The following is a 17,358-nucleotide window of genomic DNA, read 5'->3' as shown; positions in this document are numbered from 1 at the left end:
CAGTGAAAACAAGAATTAGTGACCATGCATTAATTACTGGGCTTCTTGTCTTGCTGGTTTTTGCAAGGAAAATCATGTAAATTAATAAAAATAGGTTTCAGGTTTCCTGTTTACTACATCTGAAAACTTTCTTGATGTTCTTATGAAATTCAATAATAAATTTCAATTGGCTTTGAGTTTTTCAAATGTAAGAGGACTCCCTGATTATGTCATGTTTTCAAAATCCAGGCTTATTTTAGTTATTTTCTTTTTAGTCTAGGAGAAAGTAGATACAAAAATATAGGGGGTTTTTTGTATGTATGTATTAAAATCTGTTTTCCTAAAGCTAGAGACTTTTTGAGACAAAAGAAAAAAAAATCTCCTTGCAACAATAGAGTTTCACTGGTTCTGAGTTGAGATGCAGCTGAATGGGCTTGATTATGTTAAGAGTCAATGTAAAAGTCATAATGCTGCTGCAATAAAAAGAAATTATTTATTACAGCTGAAAATATTCATTTTCCAAATGTATCTTAGGAGTCTGTTTTTAGGGAACAAAAATTACCCTTTAGAAGGATGTAATGATATGTATTTGACTATAGTAGTAATGGACAGTACACTGAAAATAAGTTAGTATGAACTTAAGCACCTCCTGTACAACCTGTATGGGAACTGCTGGCCTTTGGGTTAAGTTCTCCCCAAAGAGAGATTTCAGAGAGATTTTTATGCACTCAGGCCTTTTTTGTGGTTAATGATGCTGACAGTGGGTATATGGACTGCCTGCAAAGCAAGGCTGCACCAAACTACTGCTACTCAATCTGCCTTTTTATGTCATTGATAACAAGATAAAAGAATTCTTTATCTCTAGATAATGTGGAGTAATGTATTTTACTTACCATTGAGAAATGCTTTGGGTGGGAGGAGGTGAAACATTCTAGTGGCTGTGTTGCACCAAAGGTGAATGGAATGGAAGAAAAGAAGAGCCGTCTCTAAAATTCTATTTGTTTTATTTCATTTAGATTTTCACACACACCTTTCTGAGAAATTGAAAGACAGACAGACAAGCTGGCAGCAGCTGGCTGAGACAAAGAACTCTCTAATACGTAAGGTTTTTTATTTTGCTTAAACTGTATTCTTTGTAAACTTAGAACTTAGTTTAGAACTTGTGTGTTGTGCAATGCTTGTTCTGTGTATGTTCTGCTTGTTATGTGTTGTGAGATTTTGGTTGGTTGTTTTTTTTCTTCCTGGGTATTTATATTCTGTTGAATAAACCTGATCTCTACTACTGATTTCCATCTCATTGTTGAGTATTACCTTCCTGGTTGGATTGAACTGATTAAGGAGATTTTCACTGGGAGATGTGGCTGGGTGGTGAAGGAGCAGTTTTCCTGAGCTGATGTGGGGCTCATTCCATGAGAGGAGAACAACTCTAGTACATGGCAGAGATGACAGATCTGGATAGTCACTGGCATAATTTTAAATCAAGATGGTACCTGCACCTCTATTTTCACAAAGGGAATTGTATATGTTTTATTCCATTGGTAAAGGGTTAAATGGGACACAAGTTTCTTCACAGATTCTTCAGTCAGACTCTTGAGTGGAAGATTTGACTCTGTTCATCTTCAGTCTTGATCTGAATTTTTTTGATCTAAGACTATGAGATTCAGACACTCAGACTTGATGTGCCCCTGAAGTTTTGTATCTTCAGGGCTGTGCAAAACAATCAGTTGTGTTGGGGTTTATGGGTTTGTAGGGAATTGTGCAATGCTGGATGGGGTGGGTTTTTTTTGTTTGTGCTGCCCACACACGTTCACACTTGTGCTTCCCTGAGAGTACAACTCCTTTTTAACTTTTTTTTACTTTTTTTTACTTTTTTTACTTTTTTTACTTTTTTTACTTTTTTTACTTTTTTACTTTTTTTTACTTTTTTAAATTTTTTACATTTTTTACTTTTTTTTACTTTTTTACTTCCTGGGAGGAAGAGGATGTTTGGGGAAAAAAGCCTGCAAGGCACTTTTTTAGCAAAAGGAAAAATTGTCAGGCCATTGTAATATCAATCAAAAGACATCTGAAGGAATTTTACTACAACCATAATTATTCGGTGCCATCTTCCTCTTGATATTTCTTGTATTCAGAAATTGTTTTCATTCATTGGATATGTACACTTACACTAACTATAGTGTCAGCATGTGCCCTTGCTAAATTATCAAGGACTGTTTTTGGTAAAGCCTTTTGTCCTCAACTTGGCAAATTTTACCTTGTATTTGATTGCCTCATGAGATGTAAGATGGATTTTGTTATTTTCTTCCACTGCACCTCTGACCTAATGCATACATGAAAGTTGCCTTTCTGTTTGGGTTTTTTTTTTTTTTTTTAAGCACTTAAGTAAATGCTTTGCAGGATGAGGGCCCTAACCAGGAATAATACTCTGCTTGCTTAATATTCAAATGAGACCTAAACTGAAGTTTTCTCATCACCCTCATTTTCTGATGTACTTCTTTCCATAATTGCTTGATTTTTTTGTAAAAACTAGTGAATGGCATTATTCTTTGGATCTCAAACAGTATCTGGGCAAATACTCCAACAGTTTCTTAAATCAAATACTGGAAAGTGCTGAGCATTGACCATTTCCTAGTTAATGCAGTCCAAGAGTGTTCAGCGTGTTTTCAGACTGGAGATAAGGACTGTTTGTTGTGTTTCCATGCTTCTTAAAAAAGTGGGAGCCAGAGCTTTTGGTAATTAAATTTCCATAGTGCTGATGTACAATGCTAAAAACTGCCCAAGGTGGTGTGTGTATGCTTGGTAATAAAGATGAAATTAATAAAAAATGGAAATGATCCTGTACATATCTCTGCATTTCTGAAGCGTTCAGGATTATTGGTGTTGCAGGAGGATTTTGGGACAGGTGAAATGAGTGGGTTATGCTATTTAGGCTGTACTAAATCTCAAAGAATAATGCTTGAATGCATTTTCCAGGATCACAGAAAGGTTTTGCATAACAAATTGCATCCAGCTGAACAATGTCTTGCCACATTTGAAGTTTTGAGGCTTTTATAGAAACAAAATATTGTTTCTCTTTGGTTTATTCCTTTTTCCTTGCCACTTAATACTCTTCCCAATCCAAACAAATTTAATTGATATATTGCTTTCTGGTTTTGGTACTGGGTTTGTCTGGGGCTCTAGAAATTAAGAAAAATGTGAGAATGTGTTAATAACTATATCACAACTCAAAAATACTTGGTAGCATTAATGCTTGCTACTGGCTGGATTTAACATGCACTTAAGAATTAAAGTGAGACAACAGAAAAACTCAGTACCTTTTATGACTTCTATGAGTCTAATTTCTTGGACATGCTAAATCTGATCTGGGTAGTGAAATAGTTTGTTGAATGCTCTAAATGTGGTGAGAAAGGTGCTCTGAGCTTGTTGACCCAGATGTGCTGCCTGGTGATATCAGCCAAATCTTTGATGTTAATAATTCCAGGGACTTGACCAAAAGCAAGCTTTATCTCTGCTCCTTTTAAACGGTGCCACAGGATTTTTTACATCAATCTGGATGCTGCCAAAACCAGACAGATGGCACTAACCTTGGTTTAAAGCCTCAGCTGGCTGAGGATGCATCCAAAGGGTGTTGCAAAGCTTGCAGTGTGCATGTTGTGTCAACAGAAGAGGACTCTTTGTGTCACCACGGGTAGAGCCCTTAGATTTTGCATTTCAAAGGTACCCAGTCCTCATGTGTGCTCATCTAGAGCAGGGATTGCTTCCCAGTGCTCTGATAAATGATAGTTTTCTTCATCTGCTCTGCCTTTGCTTTGCTGAGGTCACAGATGCCACTGGTGCAGCCACAAAAAAGGAGGTGACATGATGAACATGGGTATTAGAATGGTCAGTGATTCAGAAATACAGGCAGAAGGATTGTCAGATCCATGTTCTGACTCTGGAAAAAAAGAGAATAAAAATGTCTTATAGAAAAATGTCTCCCCTCACTAGTGTTTGGAGTAGTCCTAAATCTCACCATTTCTGAGTACTCCTTTTTCTGGAAGAATTTTTTGTGGATTTAAAAAACTACAACAAACAACCCACCCCAACTTCCCCCCCCCCCTTCCCCCCTCAAAAAAAAAAAATCTAAAATCTATGTCAAAATAAGAATTTAGAATTGAAAAAAAAAAAATTCCAACAAACAAAATAACCAGACCAGCCCTGGCTTCTTTTCAGAGCTGTAAAATAATGTAACAAAATTCCAGTGATTTATCAAAATAATTAATGTTTTTTAAGCATTCCAGAAGTATGATGTTGAGTATATGTGTGTGTATATATATATATATATATAAAAAATATATATAAATGTAGAAGTGTGCTGCTTAGGGTACAATATGAATAGAACACTGAGAGGCCTCATTAAATGATACAGGCAAAAGGGTCAGCTCCTGGTACAGTGTGTGCAAGCCAACCCTGAACTGGAGTGCAGTAGGAGACTTGGCAGGAAGGGAGAAAGGACTGACTCAATCAAAATGCAGTGCATTTAAATTTACAGGAGATTTTTAGGTTCAAATTCTAGTGGATGTTCTTTCAAAACTCCACGAGCAAGACCTGGGTTTGTCATTGGATTTTAGCAGAGGTTTCTTTAAGCAGCCAAGTCTGGGTTGTGCAATTACTCCTCATGCAACGGTTTTTTAAGAAACTGTCACTAAGAGAACAGAAACTACACAGCCAAAAGTGGGTGATAAAATAAAATAGCAAAAATGTGGGGGATCCTGATGGAGAAGTAAAACCCTATTGCATAGGGGGGTCCTAGAAGAAAACAAGCTGACTGACAATTCTACCAGGTGCCTCTTCTAGGAGCAAAGTTACAGAATTTGTCTGAACAGCACCAGTATTAGAAATGAAGGATTTGAAATTTCCTTAAGAAACAGAAGAGGTTGAGTGGTGAAAGGCTGAGCTGCTGGTAAAACCCTCAATCACCTCAGGTTTATACAAATCGATCTCCTGTGTAATGCACCATGTCCTAAAAACTGGGAGCTACAAACAGAAGTCATTTTATTTTAAGGAGTTCTGTGACAGCTTATAAAAAATAGCTTTTCCACTTTTTGCATGAAGCTTCTACCTTAAAGATACTGATGAAATAGGTGACAATTTTTAACACAAGCAGTGACAAAATAAACACCATCTGCTAGTGTTGGCTTATTCCATAGTCTTCTCATGCTGGGTGATTTTATTTCACCTTTTTTCTGAAATAGTTAATGACACATCTGCTGTGTGGTGGAGGTGCATTTTTGGTGATTAAATGTGGACACAGGATCAGAGAAAACAGTAGCAAAACTTTTTCAGGAAACTGAAGAAAATATTAGTGCCATAAGGAGCTAACAAACTAACTGTGTTGATAGCTTTTCTTTTTTTATTTTGACCTGGTTTAGTGTTGGATCAAAAATTTCAAATTATATTTGTTCTTTCAAAATTCATATTTATCATGGAGAAATTCTCATTTGGCTTTTATTCTACCAAAGCAAAAACCTTGGCACTATGAAATTCATAGTCCTCCAAGCAAGCCTGGTTTTGTGACACATATGTGAGTCTGGGGATGTGGAGTCAGAGCAGGTTTGGGTGTCCTGGGGGATCAGGGTCAGATTTGGTTACACAGGAGAATGTATTTAAGGCAGCATAATGCACAGTGAGACCTGGAGGACAAAATAATGAGGTTTATCTCAAGGTCCAGTTCAATTCTGGACAAAATAAAAGTGCTCATACATAGAGAGCTGTTTGCTTGTATAGAGTATGGCTTTATCCTGTGTGAATCCATCTTCTCTCAAGTATCTTATCCTGTATGAATCCATGTCCCTCCCAAGCACCCTTGTAAGGCACAGTGTCCTTGGCTGAGTCCCTGGTTTAGGCAGACAAAGTTGTCATTCCTGATGTTGAGTGTCAGGCTTTGCTTTCCTCCCTTTGGCAGAGCTCGGTGCTCCTGTGGGTTTGAAAATCCCTTTGGTGTGTCCCCGAAGAGCATCTCTTCCCATCACCCCAGGATGTCCCAGTTCTCCCTTTTCAGTCAGCAAGGAGAATTCTTTGTGATGGGAATTCCGATTTAGCATTTTGCTGCAGAGGCATTAGCATAATGATCCACAAAAAATCCGAGCAATTAGGCTGTTAAACCTGTGTTTACTGTGCCAAATCGTACCTCCTTGTGTTCTTATCACTGGGAGTAGATTTTAATAAATCCAAAAAACTAAATGTCTGCAGCTCCGTGTGCATGGGTGGCTATTTATTTTTAATTTTTAAGATTTTAAGATTGAGATAGAAATTAAAGCCATGGAAAGTCTAGGGGAAAAAAAAGACCCCACATTTGGTTATGTTGTTCTCTGGTAGGTGAAAAACCAGGGTGGGACTGCAAGAGACATGAATTCTGTCTCTGTCTAAAAGTTTCAAGTGAAAACAAATTCATTGTCTTTCCTTCCTGCCACCAAGGTCTGTTTAATGGTATGAAATCCTTCTCCTCATTTTATGGTTTCATAAACCCACAAAAACTAAGTTATGTAAATAAAGCTGTATACAGTCCAAGAGGAAAATTACATCTGGGGAAAAAAATGCTATAAATATTTTTAAAAGGAATTGTCTAGGGGTTTTGTTTGATATTTTTTGTTTTGTTAAGCCTTGCTTTAGCTCCTGATGAACACTGGCTAAGGAAACATTGGTAGAAATGTACATAAGGTTAAACATCTGTACCTGTAGGTATTGTTATACTTTTGTTCAAACTTCATTCAATTTATTATTTTATTAATGAATGTGTAGAAGTGCCTGTGAAGCAATATGTCATTAATGTTAATTGTTCTGATAAAAGAAAAAAAGAGCAATCTGACTCTTGATTTTTTATCTTTACAGACTGCATAGTAATTAAAAATTGGAATGAGAATTCATGCAAGTTGCTCTAAATGTGCACCAAGTACATTCAATAGTGAATATTTGAAGTCATCCCATGTTCCTTAGCAATGATGAACAGATTTACATCCGTTAAATACTTATATTACAAACCTTTTGGCTTGACCTCATCTGTGTAAACATTTCATTTATGAATTATCAAACCCCTTTGAAAGACAGCCTTATGTACGTGTATTATCATTTATGTTAATATGAAGCATTTTTCAAGCTGCTGTGCATGAAGTAAGGGTGAAAATTCCCTTGCTTATTCATACCCATATGTATGCTGTGAAACTTGAATAAGGAGGGGGACAAAAAGGACTGATTTAAAATATAAATTATATACATATTTTTTATGCTCATGCCATATTTCCATAGTTTAGATTTACTTGAATCCAGTGTTAAAGGTAAAAGTGTGGCAAGTCAGAGCAGAGCTTTTTTGATCAATATCTATAGCTTGCTTTTCTAAAAACTCTTTTGTTTAGGTTAGGAACTGGAGGTGAAGGTGCTTTACTCCAAACTGGGTTTCAATCTGTGGCAAAACTTTTATAGTCTCTAACAGATTACATGTTATATTACAGGGTATCTTAAATATGGAGAAGCAATGAAGAAATTATGACTGCACATGATTTTAGACTAAGTTACTTGCAAACCCTTCTGCTTATTGAAGAATTTTACTTTGACAGTGGAAAACTGCACTCAGAAGTTGTCAGTGGAAGACCAAGAATTTTGATAGAAATGTAGTGGATGGTCTGATTGTATCTGAAGATTGAAATCTGTTTGGGGTAATAAGCAGAGGTGAAAAGCTGACTCACATAGGCCAAGTCTTGAAATCCATTTCCTTACTGAGGTGAGCTCAGTATTTGTAAGCAAGTTCAAAGCATTTGTCCTGTTGTTAAGACTTACAGACACAGCTGATAAAAGGTTTTCATGCTTCTTCAGAATTTATGTCCTTAAGCAGCATTGTTAGGAGTTAGTATATGATCCTGTATAATTTAGATTTTGGGTGATGGTTCATCAGCATGAATTTGCTTCAGAGATAGGGTTTTCTGTGGTGCTTGTGCTCAGAGTCTGCCCATGGTTGATTGTACTTGGTTCCTTTTTTATTTAGAATGAAAGCTTTGCTTTCTCAGTTAAAGTCTGTGCCTCAAATCCCACATGGCCGGAACTGCCTGGTCCCAATTAATGAAAATATTGAATGTGGTGGTAATGCCAGGAGGGCCCTGAAAGGGCTTACTGAAAATTACTGACATAATCCTTTTCTAAAATAAAGCGTGATTTTGATATGATTAAATAGCATGTGGAAGTGGGAAATTGAGTGCATTTTGGAAAAGTAAATGATCTGCAATGAGGGGAAAAAAAAATCAGGTGCCTTGTATCTCATTACAAACCAGAAATTTTCATCTCTTACTTATCCAGCCTACAAAATCTTCAGCCTTTGAGCACTGTAGAATATTCATTTTTAGGGCAAAACTGTATTGCCGCCCTCCCTTCCCTTTCTACTCAAAGGATAGTTGTTTATTCTTAGGATTAGTCGGAGATGTTGCCTCTGAGTTTGGATTCTGAATGTGACTTTGTGTATCCTGTGATGAGATCCCCATTTAGGTGAACATCTATTGGTTCTTTGTTCAGTAGTAAAAACAGCTTGTGCACCCTCCCTGACAGCCTCTTACCCAGCACAGGCTGAACAGCCACATGCTGAGATTGAGCAAGTGCCTGCTTTAGTCTCTAGAATTGACATTTTCAGAGTAATAAAAGGCATCTCTTCTTTTAGTCACCGTCACTCCTCATTCTCGCAGAAAGCCTTATCAAAATAACAGCCCTGCACTTGCAGTCAAACTTCTTATCTTGTACTCATGGCAGTGAGGATTGAATTCTTCCTTTTTGGATCTCAGATCTGGCTTCACCCTAGGCTGGTTTCTGAACATTGTCTGATTTAAATTTTGTAAAAAAGCATGTGAGCTCCACGTCTTACAGGCTGATATCAGCATTTTTGCAGCTTAAAGTGAGGGTTTGTATCAACAGATACAGGAGGAAATTGAGACTAAACCAGGAAATCAAGGCCACAAGTGTTTGTGCAGTAGGTGCAGTAAAGGCTCTAAGATGCAAATTCTGCAGAGGTAGAATTAGTATAAACATGTTTCAGGTAGATTTAAGAATAAGATAAGGATAGAATTAGATAAAGAAGACAGATAGGACTGATGTGTTTTGTATAGATTTCTTCATTTTCTGAGTCAGTTGTGTGATGTGCATTATTGGCATTCCATTTCAGGTGACTCAGAGTTTGTGGTGTTAGGAAGCAATGTCATGTCAGGCGTGTGCACTTCTCACAGTGGTTAATACAATGCTGCTGCTTAGATAATGAAGCAGAAATAATGTGAAAAGCACTGCAGATGTTAACAATTACAAAAAATAATAAATTATATTTGCCTTCCTTTACTGTGCTGTTCCAGATCCATCCTTCTAAATCTGTGGTGATAGAAGAAATCAAATTGCCTCGAAGTTAAGTGTGAAGGGGAAAGGATAGAAATATCTCTTAGGCGTGGATACAGAATCACAAATACTTAGGGAGATCTGTGTAGACAATATTGAAATCACTAAAAGTTTAAGCACCTGAGCTGCTTCATATGAATCAAGATATCTTCTTTCTATAAAACCAGCTGCTGCTGTTACACAATCTTTCTAACTCTGTTTTCCTCATCAAATTCATACAGAAGAACGTGGTTTTGTATGCTGAATATGTGCACGTAGTTGAATTCCTTGTTCAGCTTTTAATTATTTTAAATGAAGTTCTAAATTTGGTTCCCTGTCCAGGCTCATGCTTGTGACCATTGTTTTACATGACAATCAAATTAGCATTTAGAAATTTCCTTTTCCTTCATTGTTCTCAACATAGAAATACCTGCTTTAATTCTTCTTTAGTTCTTGCTTCTTTCTAACCTGAACGTGGTATTCAGCTGTGCTCTGTGAGCCTGTGCTGAGAGAAACCCTCCTTGCCTTAGAGCAGAGAAACACAGGAACCACTCTTGAAGTGGTTTCACTTAATGAAGTGAACAGAGTGACAGAGGAACACTTCTTTTAGTTGGAGGGCAATGTGTGACAGAATTTCAGGGTTTTTTTCAGATACATATGCAAAGAGTTCTATTCTTGTGTTATTTCTGATAGAAAAACATACAGAATGTAACTTTCTGAATTCCCAGAAAGACTTAAACTTTTGAACCTGATCTCTGTCAGCTTTTCTCTTTACTCCATAGTAACTGCATGCCTCCTTTTCCTCCGTATCTTGCATGTGGCAATTATTACTGTCAGAGACATAAGGTAATTAAGCTGAATTTCATATTGAGGGCTATGGGCTAAAATAAATAAACAATCTGATTTCATAATTGGCATCTCCATAAGCTCCAGCTATCAAAACTTGGGGTTATATTTTTTTTTCCCATGTCACCTTGCATTTTTCAGCTCCCCAGTTCCATCCCCTAGCTGGGTGCCCCATGGCAGAGCTCAGCTGCTGCTCGTGTGCAGGCAGTGTGTCCCCAGCACAGGTTTGGGAGTGTCAGCAAACGCTGGCTGTGGTTCAGTGCTCGGGTAATTCTCACTCATTAATTTGTGGAAGCACTGTTTGAACCCATCAGCTTCAACGTAAATCACTGCTCAGGCGTGAGGCACCAGAAGGTGCAATTAAAGAGGTAGTAAAATTAGATTGGGTTTAAACTGTTGCTTTTTCATAACTGAAGGATGCAAACACAAAGTTTTTCTTCTGTTATGGGAAGAGGTTACATGTCCAGAAATACACTGAGGTGTGTTATGCTGAGTGTGCTTCCTAAAGAGAGCAGGGTAGTTGAGAATTATAGTTTTTTCAAGCTCTTAACATTTCTGATGTGTTCTTTCAGTTCTTTGACGAATATTAAGAAAATATAGAATTCAAATCAGTTAGGCTCTTTCACAGGTACCTTGTTGAAGGTTGGATAGGAATAAACTCTGTGGCACTTCTTTGCTAGCTGAAAACTGGCATCCAGTGTGGTGTCGAAAAAAAACAAAAACAAATTCCATTAAAGAAAAGCTAAGTTATGGTTTTAGTGAATTTGCAATGTTAGATATGAGATGTGCATGTCCATTATGAATTGTTGATGCCCACCTCACCAATGACAGTGCTTGTCAGGGTAGTTCATCTGATCAAGGGCTGGTGCAGGGTGAGGAGATGTTGAGTGTTCCCAAATGCCCCTGGAAGGGCAGGCAAAGGGCTGAATCTGCTCTGCAGAACCAGCTCTGCTCTGCTGAGTGACCACACTGAGACACACAGTGTAAGTAATCTATGATAAACATACATGAGATATAATCTGAGTGCTAAATGTACTCCAACAGCTGTTTCAGTGTCATTCCTTCTTCAATAAACTGAAGAATTTGTTGAAAAGGACTGCAGCATATACCTTGTATTGGATTCTAATCAGCCAGTTAAGGCACTCAACAATTTGTACTCTAGAGCTGAAAATTAATCAAAAGTGAACAGAACTGTGTTGAAAGAAAACAGTTTCTATATTGATGGAAAGAGAACTGAGAGGTTGAGGTGTTTTGGAGGGGTTTTTTTGGTTGTTGTTTTGGTTTGGGTTTTTTTGATGTTGTATTTTGGGTTTTGTTTTGTTTTTCCCCCTGGGAATATCATATATATCATTCTTTAAGTTTAGTGCACAAGCAAAGCACATAAATCATTCTCCTGGATGCTTTTAAAGACAGCATCAGCCCTTCCTGGCTAGTGCTGCCTAAAGTAGCTTTATCTACACTGTTTATTTGGTGCTCCAGAAGCCCTGAAAGCATAGGATATCTGATCCTCAGGAGCCTTAACTACCTGCCAGATCTGGAGTTAATCCAAGATGTTTTATTCCTGCAACTGAGTCAGGATATGGTTTTTCTTGGCAGATTTTTTTTTTTTTTTTTTTTTTTTTTTTTTTTTTTTGTGAGTTTTGGGGTTTATTTATTGTTATTTTTTATTTTTCTGTGTTGCACTGAGGCATTCACACACTCAGGTGTGTTTTTGACTGTGTACTACAGTTTGAGCTTTCAAATATTCTCAGCAGATTTTTTTTTTTCTAGAATGTTGCTATTTATAATATTCCTATAAAATTGAGTTGGCTTTTGACAGTTTAATATGTTTTGTTAGAACTGTAACTTTAATTATCATTCTTCCAAATTTGTCTCTACTTCAACATCTGTAACCCTGGAGTTCCATAGCTTGGTGAGGTTGTTCAGTCTCACTTTTAATTTTCATCTTGGTGTATTATAAATTTTACCTGGCAAGTAATAGTAGGAGGGAGATCTTCAGGCACAGTGCACCTGCTGATCTGTGTTGGTGTAAGCAGCACATATTTCAGTCAAGTTATGTGACAAATTACTATTGCTTCATTTCTTTCTAAAGAAGAAAAAAAATCTGACCTCAAAGAAATGTCAGTATTACATTTACAGCTCCTTGTAAATGTAATAGTTCGTTTTAAAAAAATGCAAGATTTGCATTTAGATACCAATAGAAAATTGAGGACAGAATATTAGTTAATGTGCAAGAGTTGCTAAAAACATAATAAATGGAGAAGGAAGATCCTTATTTCTAAGTCACACTTTTCAAAGATATTTTATTAAGTGAAAATGGCATCTATTGCTTTTCTATATGCTCATAATCATGAATGCTTACATTTCCCTTCCCTCCCCTCCATGTCACACACAAATTGGGAGAATCAGGATTGCTAGCAGATTTTTTTGTTAGTGATAAGCGGTGACACTTCCTTTATGTTCATTAAAGGCTTTCTTCTGATGGAGATAAATAGATAAATGACATGCTTGGGGTTACCAGGAAGATGTGATTTTATCATTCAGTAAACAAGCTTTGAAACAGTGCTCCTGATCTCCAAGTAAGTTATGATCACTCCAGCTCTGACAAAGAGAAACTTTTGCTCCAATGCCTGAAGCTCTGACGCTGGAGTCACTTGAACACTGTGCTGTGCTGTCAGCTATTTTGGATAGATTTTGGTAAATAACGAATTCCTAAGTTCTAGAAATAATCTCCATTATTCACATCAGAGCACATTGCATAATTTGTCTGAACATAGGAACGCAGTGTACGTCGGGTAGAGATGATGGTTGCTGAAGTCTGCCTGTGTTCAGAGGACTCCCTGTGCTTGTGCCAGCAAAACGTGCACCCCTTATGTCATCAAAGCATGGGTGGGGGCTCTCAGCTCATCCCTGCCTCTTTCTGCTCCTATTTGAGGCATCAAAAATAGGTATCTGCAAAATGTTATTCAAGAATGGAGTGAGTGAGGGGTTAACCGTATGTAACTTAAAGATTGGCTTTCGAGGTCAGACCCTTGTACTGGATGACCTCAAGAGGTCCCTTTCAAACTTAATTGTTCTACAAGTCTGTATTAATAATCTCCCTGTGACATGGAAAGGAGATAATTAATTTGTGTGAGACCTGTAATTTGTTTCCTGAAATCCTAATAATCTTGACCTAAGTATAAGCACTTCTGTTACTGAGCTTGAGCTTTTTGAACCATTTTTGGAATTTCTCATCTATTCAGAACCCAGATCTTTGCTTGGTCCACTGTAACTGCTGCAGGTTATCCCAGCACTGGGAGTAGCAAAGAAGGACAGACCCACCATTCATAAATAAATCCCAAATTTAGAGTATTTCTCAGTGCTGATCTTCAAAATATCATCAAAAAACCTCATCTGATCCTAAGTGCTGTGCTGCACATGAGACAGCAGTACTGCAACTTCTGTATCAGTCAAAAATTAAACTGTCTGAGGATGCCAGGTGATAAACTACTGGTTTTTCCCAGATCCACAGGCTTTAAAGGCAGCACTGTTACAGAGCCTGTTGCTATTTGTAGCAAAAGGTTCACCGCCTCAGAATGTGATGTCAGTTCCATACATAAACAGGATTAAAAATACTAGAAATCACTCTGTAAGTAAGTAATTAAGGAGCTGTAAGTGTTCCCCTCCCTCCCACACTGTACTGGGGAAGATGAGCTGATGTTTGTGTGTGTGGCACATCCTCAGAACACGGGCAAGGTGCGAGGGAAGGTCAGCAGTGACAATTGCTGTACAGGCTGGCAGCCTGCCAGAGCGGGATCAAAATTTCAGCCCTGGAATGTTTTGTGTGAGTTTGCAATGGAGAGTTGGGTGCTGTGCCGAGTTTCACAAGACACTGACACAGCGTTTCCTTCCTTCTCTTTCCGTTCTGTGCCAGAGATGTGGCTGTACATACCTGGTTTATGAGGATTATGGCAAAGATTGCTAATTTCTTGTTATTTATCAGACAATAACAACACATAGCTGGTGAATTCTCCTGTTGGTGTCCCATCCAACATGCATGACCACTTTTGGGATATGTTACTGAAAAGATAAGTAGGTCTGGGGGAAATCAAGCCAAAATGTTTTTTTGCCTGTGTTCTTTTCCCTTGCATTAGGAAGGTTTTCCTAACTTTCAGGGAGGATTTGGTGTGGCTCTTCAGAACATATTTTATGGTTTCATTGTTATTCATAGCAATTTCTTTCCATTGAAATGAGTAGCTATGGTTACTGGATGGCTACTGCAGCCCCATGCAGGGAGCCTGGGAGAGGGGTTAATTGTTGGATGATGTATGTTTTCAAACTGGAGCAAGAATTCTCCAGCTTCTACTCTGAGCTCTTCTTGGGAGAATAAAATTTGATCACATAAGTTCCATGAGCCTGCCTGAAACAAGGGAATTGGGTTAAAGGTGGTGCTTTAATAATGATGTTAAGCCCTTTGTGAAGAGGCATGTATTCTCTTTCCATATTTCATTCCCTAGGCAAAAGGAAGTTGTTTTAGTCAACCCTGTCACAGTTGCAGGTTGCCATGAGAAATTGAAAACTTGCCCAAAATAATGGCATTAGTGGTTAGACTACAGTGGGCCAGAGCATTTGGGAGAACTCTGATTTGTCTTATGGGGAAAGGACTTGAGACAAAACTGAATTATGTGTCCATAAGACATTTCTCACTGCTTTTAAGCTTAAAAGATAAATTTGAATTTAAATTGTTAGGCCCATGGTCACCATAATCTAAAGCAGAACAGCTGTTATTCATCCTGTATGCAAAGGGTCTGGAATCAATCCTGTGAGCTCCTGTGTTCTGTCTCATATTTTGCCTACAGAGCCAGGAGATCGATTTAAAAATAAAATCAGGAATATTATGTAAACCACTAGGGCTCCTCTGCATTCCTTTGTGAGCAAAGCAGCAACAAACATCAGCACGCACACGGGGTGCCTGATAACAGCAGCTCTTTTCCAGGATTAATCGTGTTCTGCCATGGGGAGTGCAGGGCTGCAGGTCTGTGCCAGGCAGTTCTGTTGCTCCTGGTGGAAGGTGGCATCACATGGAAACATGGTCTACCAGAGACCTGACAGTGCCATGGCATTGTCTGGCTGCCAGAGCACCTTGTTGGAGCTGCAGGAGTCTACATTTAAATCAAGGAAATCATTAAGCTATTGCACCTTAGATCAGCAAATAATATCAGTGAACTTCGTATTTTTATAGTGTGCATGTACACTTCTACAAAATTCACAGTAATCGGGTTGTTCTAATGTTGTTTTTATACAGATCTCTATTTTTTATTGAAAAAAAAATCTTGAGTAGTTAGCATACATAATTAAATTCTTGTTCATTGATTACTAGCTATGAAACAGCAAAAGTAAACAATGAGATTTCTCCTAATGACTATCTGTTGATTTATTGGTAATCAGCAAAGCAAATATTTAAAAGTTTAATTGTTGATAAATAACCTACATTAAAGTTTTAATGCATCAATTGATGTGTAGTGTTTTGCTGCAGGCTGCCTGATCAATGCCTTTAATGTGTATTTAGGTTTTTAAACACATAGGGGATGATAAGGTAAGAAATTGAGGAAAGGAGATGCCCATATGCTGAAGGGACATAAATAAACTTGAGTTCAAGGGAGGGATGACTATTCAGAAGCAGAACATATTGGATGTGGGACATTTTGTCAAAGGTAACAGTTACAGCAGTTACTGAACACAAAACGCTGCCTGGGACAAATAATAGAAGAGTTTTTATGGTGTTAGAAAAATCTTCCCATTAACTGAACACAATATGCAGGAGCAAACATATGGATTGGTCTCATTAAGAACAAAGACATTTGTTTGAGATAAGCCTCAAAGGGAAGGAGAGAAGCGGCATTTCACTTTGGGAAAGACAAAAGAATAATGAGGTTAAATTAGAGCAACATCACATTATCACACCAGTGGAGTTCGGACAAAGACAGAGTACAATAGTCTCACTCTGTGTGGGGAAAAAAAAGAAAAAAGGATTGAGTGTTATAGACACAATAAAGTTTTGGTTGGTTGGTTTTCAGTGTTAGAAAGCTTTTCCCAGTTTGTTTGGTGCTGTCATTCTGTGCAGTTTGGGCACTCCTGGTTCCACAGTCAAGGCTGTCTCACACAATATCCAGAAGAAATCCTGGGCATTGAATGTAATGTTTCTCTTGCTCCTCTCATGAATTTGCTCTTCTTTTCCTTTTTCATGTTGATTGTCAAAGCCTGAGGGTAATCTTTGGTCCTGATTCTTGGAGCTGAACCCCTTGGCTTTACTTTGGTGAGCTGCGGGTGATTTTCCTTGCTGTTTTTTTAGTTACAGTAACTTGGGGCTGTTGGTAACCTGTGTGTCGAAATGTGTCCTGTTGTGGCTGAAATCCTATTTCTGAGCCTGACTGAAGGCAGTCACTGCATGTTCACACACTATATAGGGAATGAGAGTGCCTAGAGCAGTCTTTAAGTGGCATCATGCACATGGAGCACAAAATAAATAAAAAATTTGTGTGTTACCATCTGAATTTCCACTGGTGCTGACTTTGTGAGATCTGGTTATTCTGATGTTAGTAAATAAAGCAGGGAACAGAAGTAATAAAATGAAAATATAAAAGAAGTTTCCTGTGTTGGCTTTGTCTCCTTGCCTTCAGCAGGTCTGTGAGTGCTGTTCGGTGCTTGTAGGGGCACAGCAAGCCAGGATTGCTGTGTCTGATGTTAGACAGAATTTCTCACCCAGGTAGGCTGGTGCTTTTCACATTGATCCCTGAGTCAAGCAGACAGGTGCTCTTTGTCATCCTCGGGTTAAAACAAATAAATTAGTCTCAGCTTTTCCCTCAACTTGTGTTTTTTAGCTCCCTTGTCAACGAGTCTGAGTATCTCATGTGCTGTGTTCCTTTCTTTTTCTGAACTCTCCGGTTCACTTCTTTCCCTCCTGCTCCCCCACAGTTGTATTCCCCTGCATCTTAAATAGTTCATTTAAGAAGTAGCAGACTTACAGAGGAATTTTAATATGATCTCCCATTATGGAGATTTCAATCTGTTCCAGAATCACGATTCAATCTGTTAGCTAGATAAGAGTTTTAAGAAATTCTTTAGGCTTTGAGAACTTTGTAACAAAACGAAGCAGTTCAATATGCAGTTAGT

The 17,358-nt window shown here is 38.0% G+C and overlaps 1 protein-coding gene and 1 long non-coding RNA gene across 7 annotated transcripts in view; one reads left to right on the top strand and one right to left on the bottom strand.

Annotated features, from left to right (window-relative positions):
* TENM2 (teneurin transmembrane protein 2) overlaps positions 1-17,358 on the top strand; it is a gene marked incomplete at its 5' end in the record, with an annotated part of 486,538 nt that overhangs the window by 196,025 nt on the left and 273,155 nt on the right. For 2 of the 6 annotated variants that reach the window (XM_083871599.1, XM_083871598.1), the window contains one exon: positions 996-1,079. The exons of the other annotated variants lie outside the window; for them this stretch is intronic. In XM_083871599.1, coding sequence (XP_083727725.1) covers positions 996-1,079 — 84 coding nt within the window. The remainder of the gene's footprint in view (positions 1-995; positions 1,080-17,358) is intronic. 6 annotated transcript variants of the gene reach the window in all.
* Positions 1,819-2,181, bottom strand: LOC310915041. Its single transcript, XR_014591140.1, has 2 exons — positions 1,937-2,181; positions 1,819-1,889 (listed from the first exon to the last, which is right to left on the bottom strand). It is a non-coding gene; the product is annotated as an uncharacterized lncRNA (long non-coding RNA).

The sequence above is a fragment of the Zosterops lateralis genome, assembly GCF_965231275.1.
Source record: "Zosterops lateralis genome assembly, chromosome: 14".
Classification (NCBI taxonomy): domain Eukaryota; kingdom Metazoa; phylum Chordata; class Aves; order Passeriformes; family Zosteropidae; genus Zosterops; species Zosterops lateralis.
The sequence above is the reverse complement of the archived record's forward strand: the minus strand, read 5'-3'. Positions and strand labels throughout refer to the sequence as shown.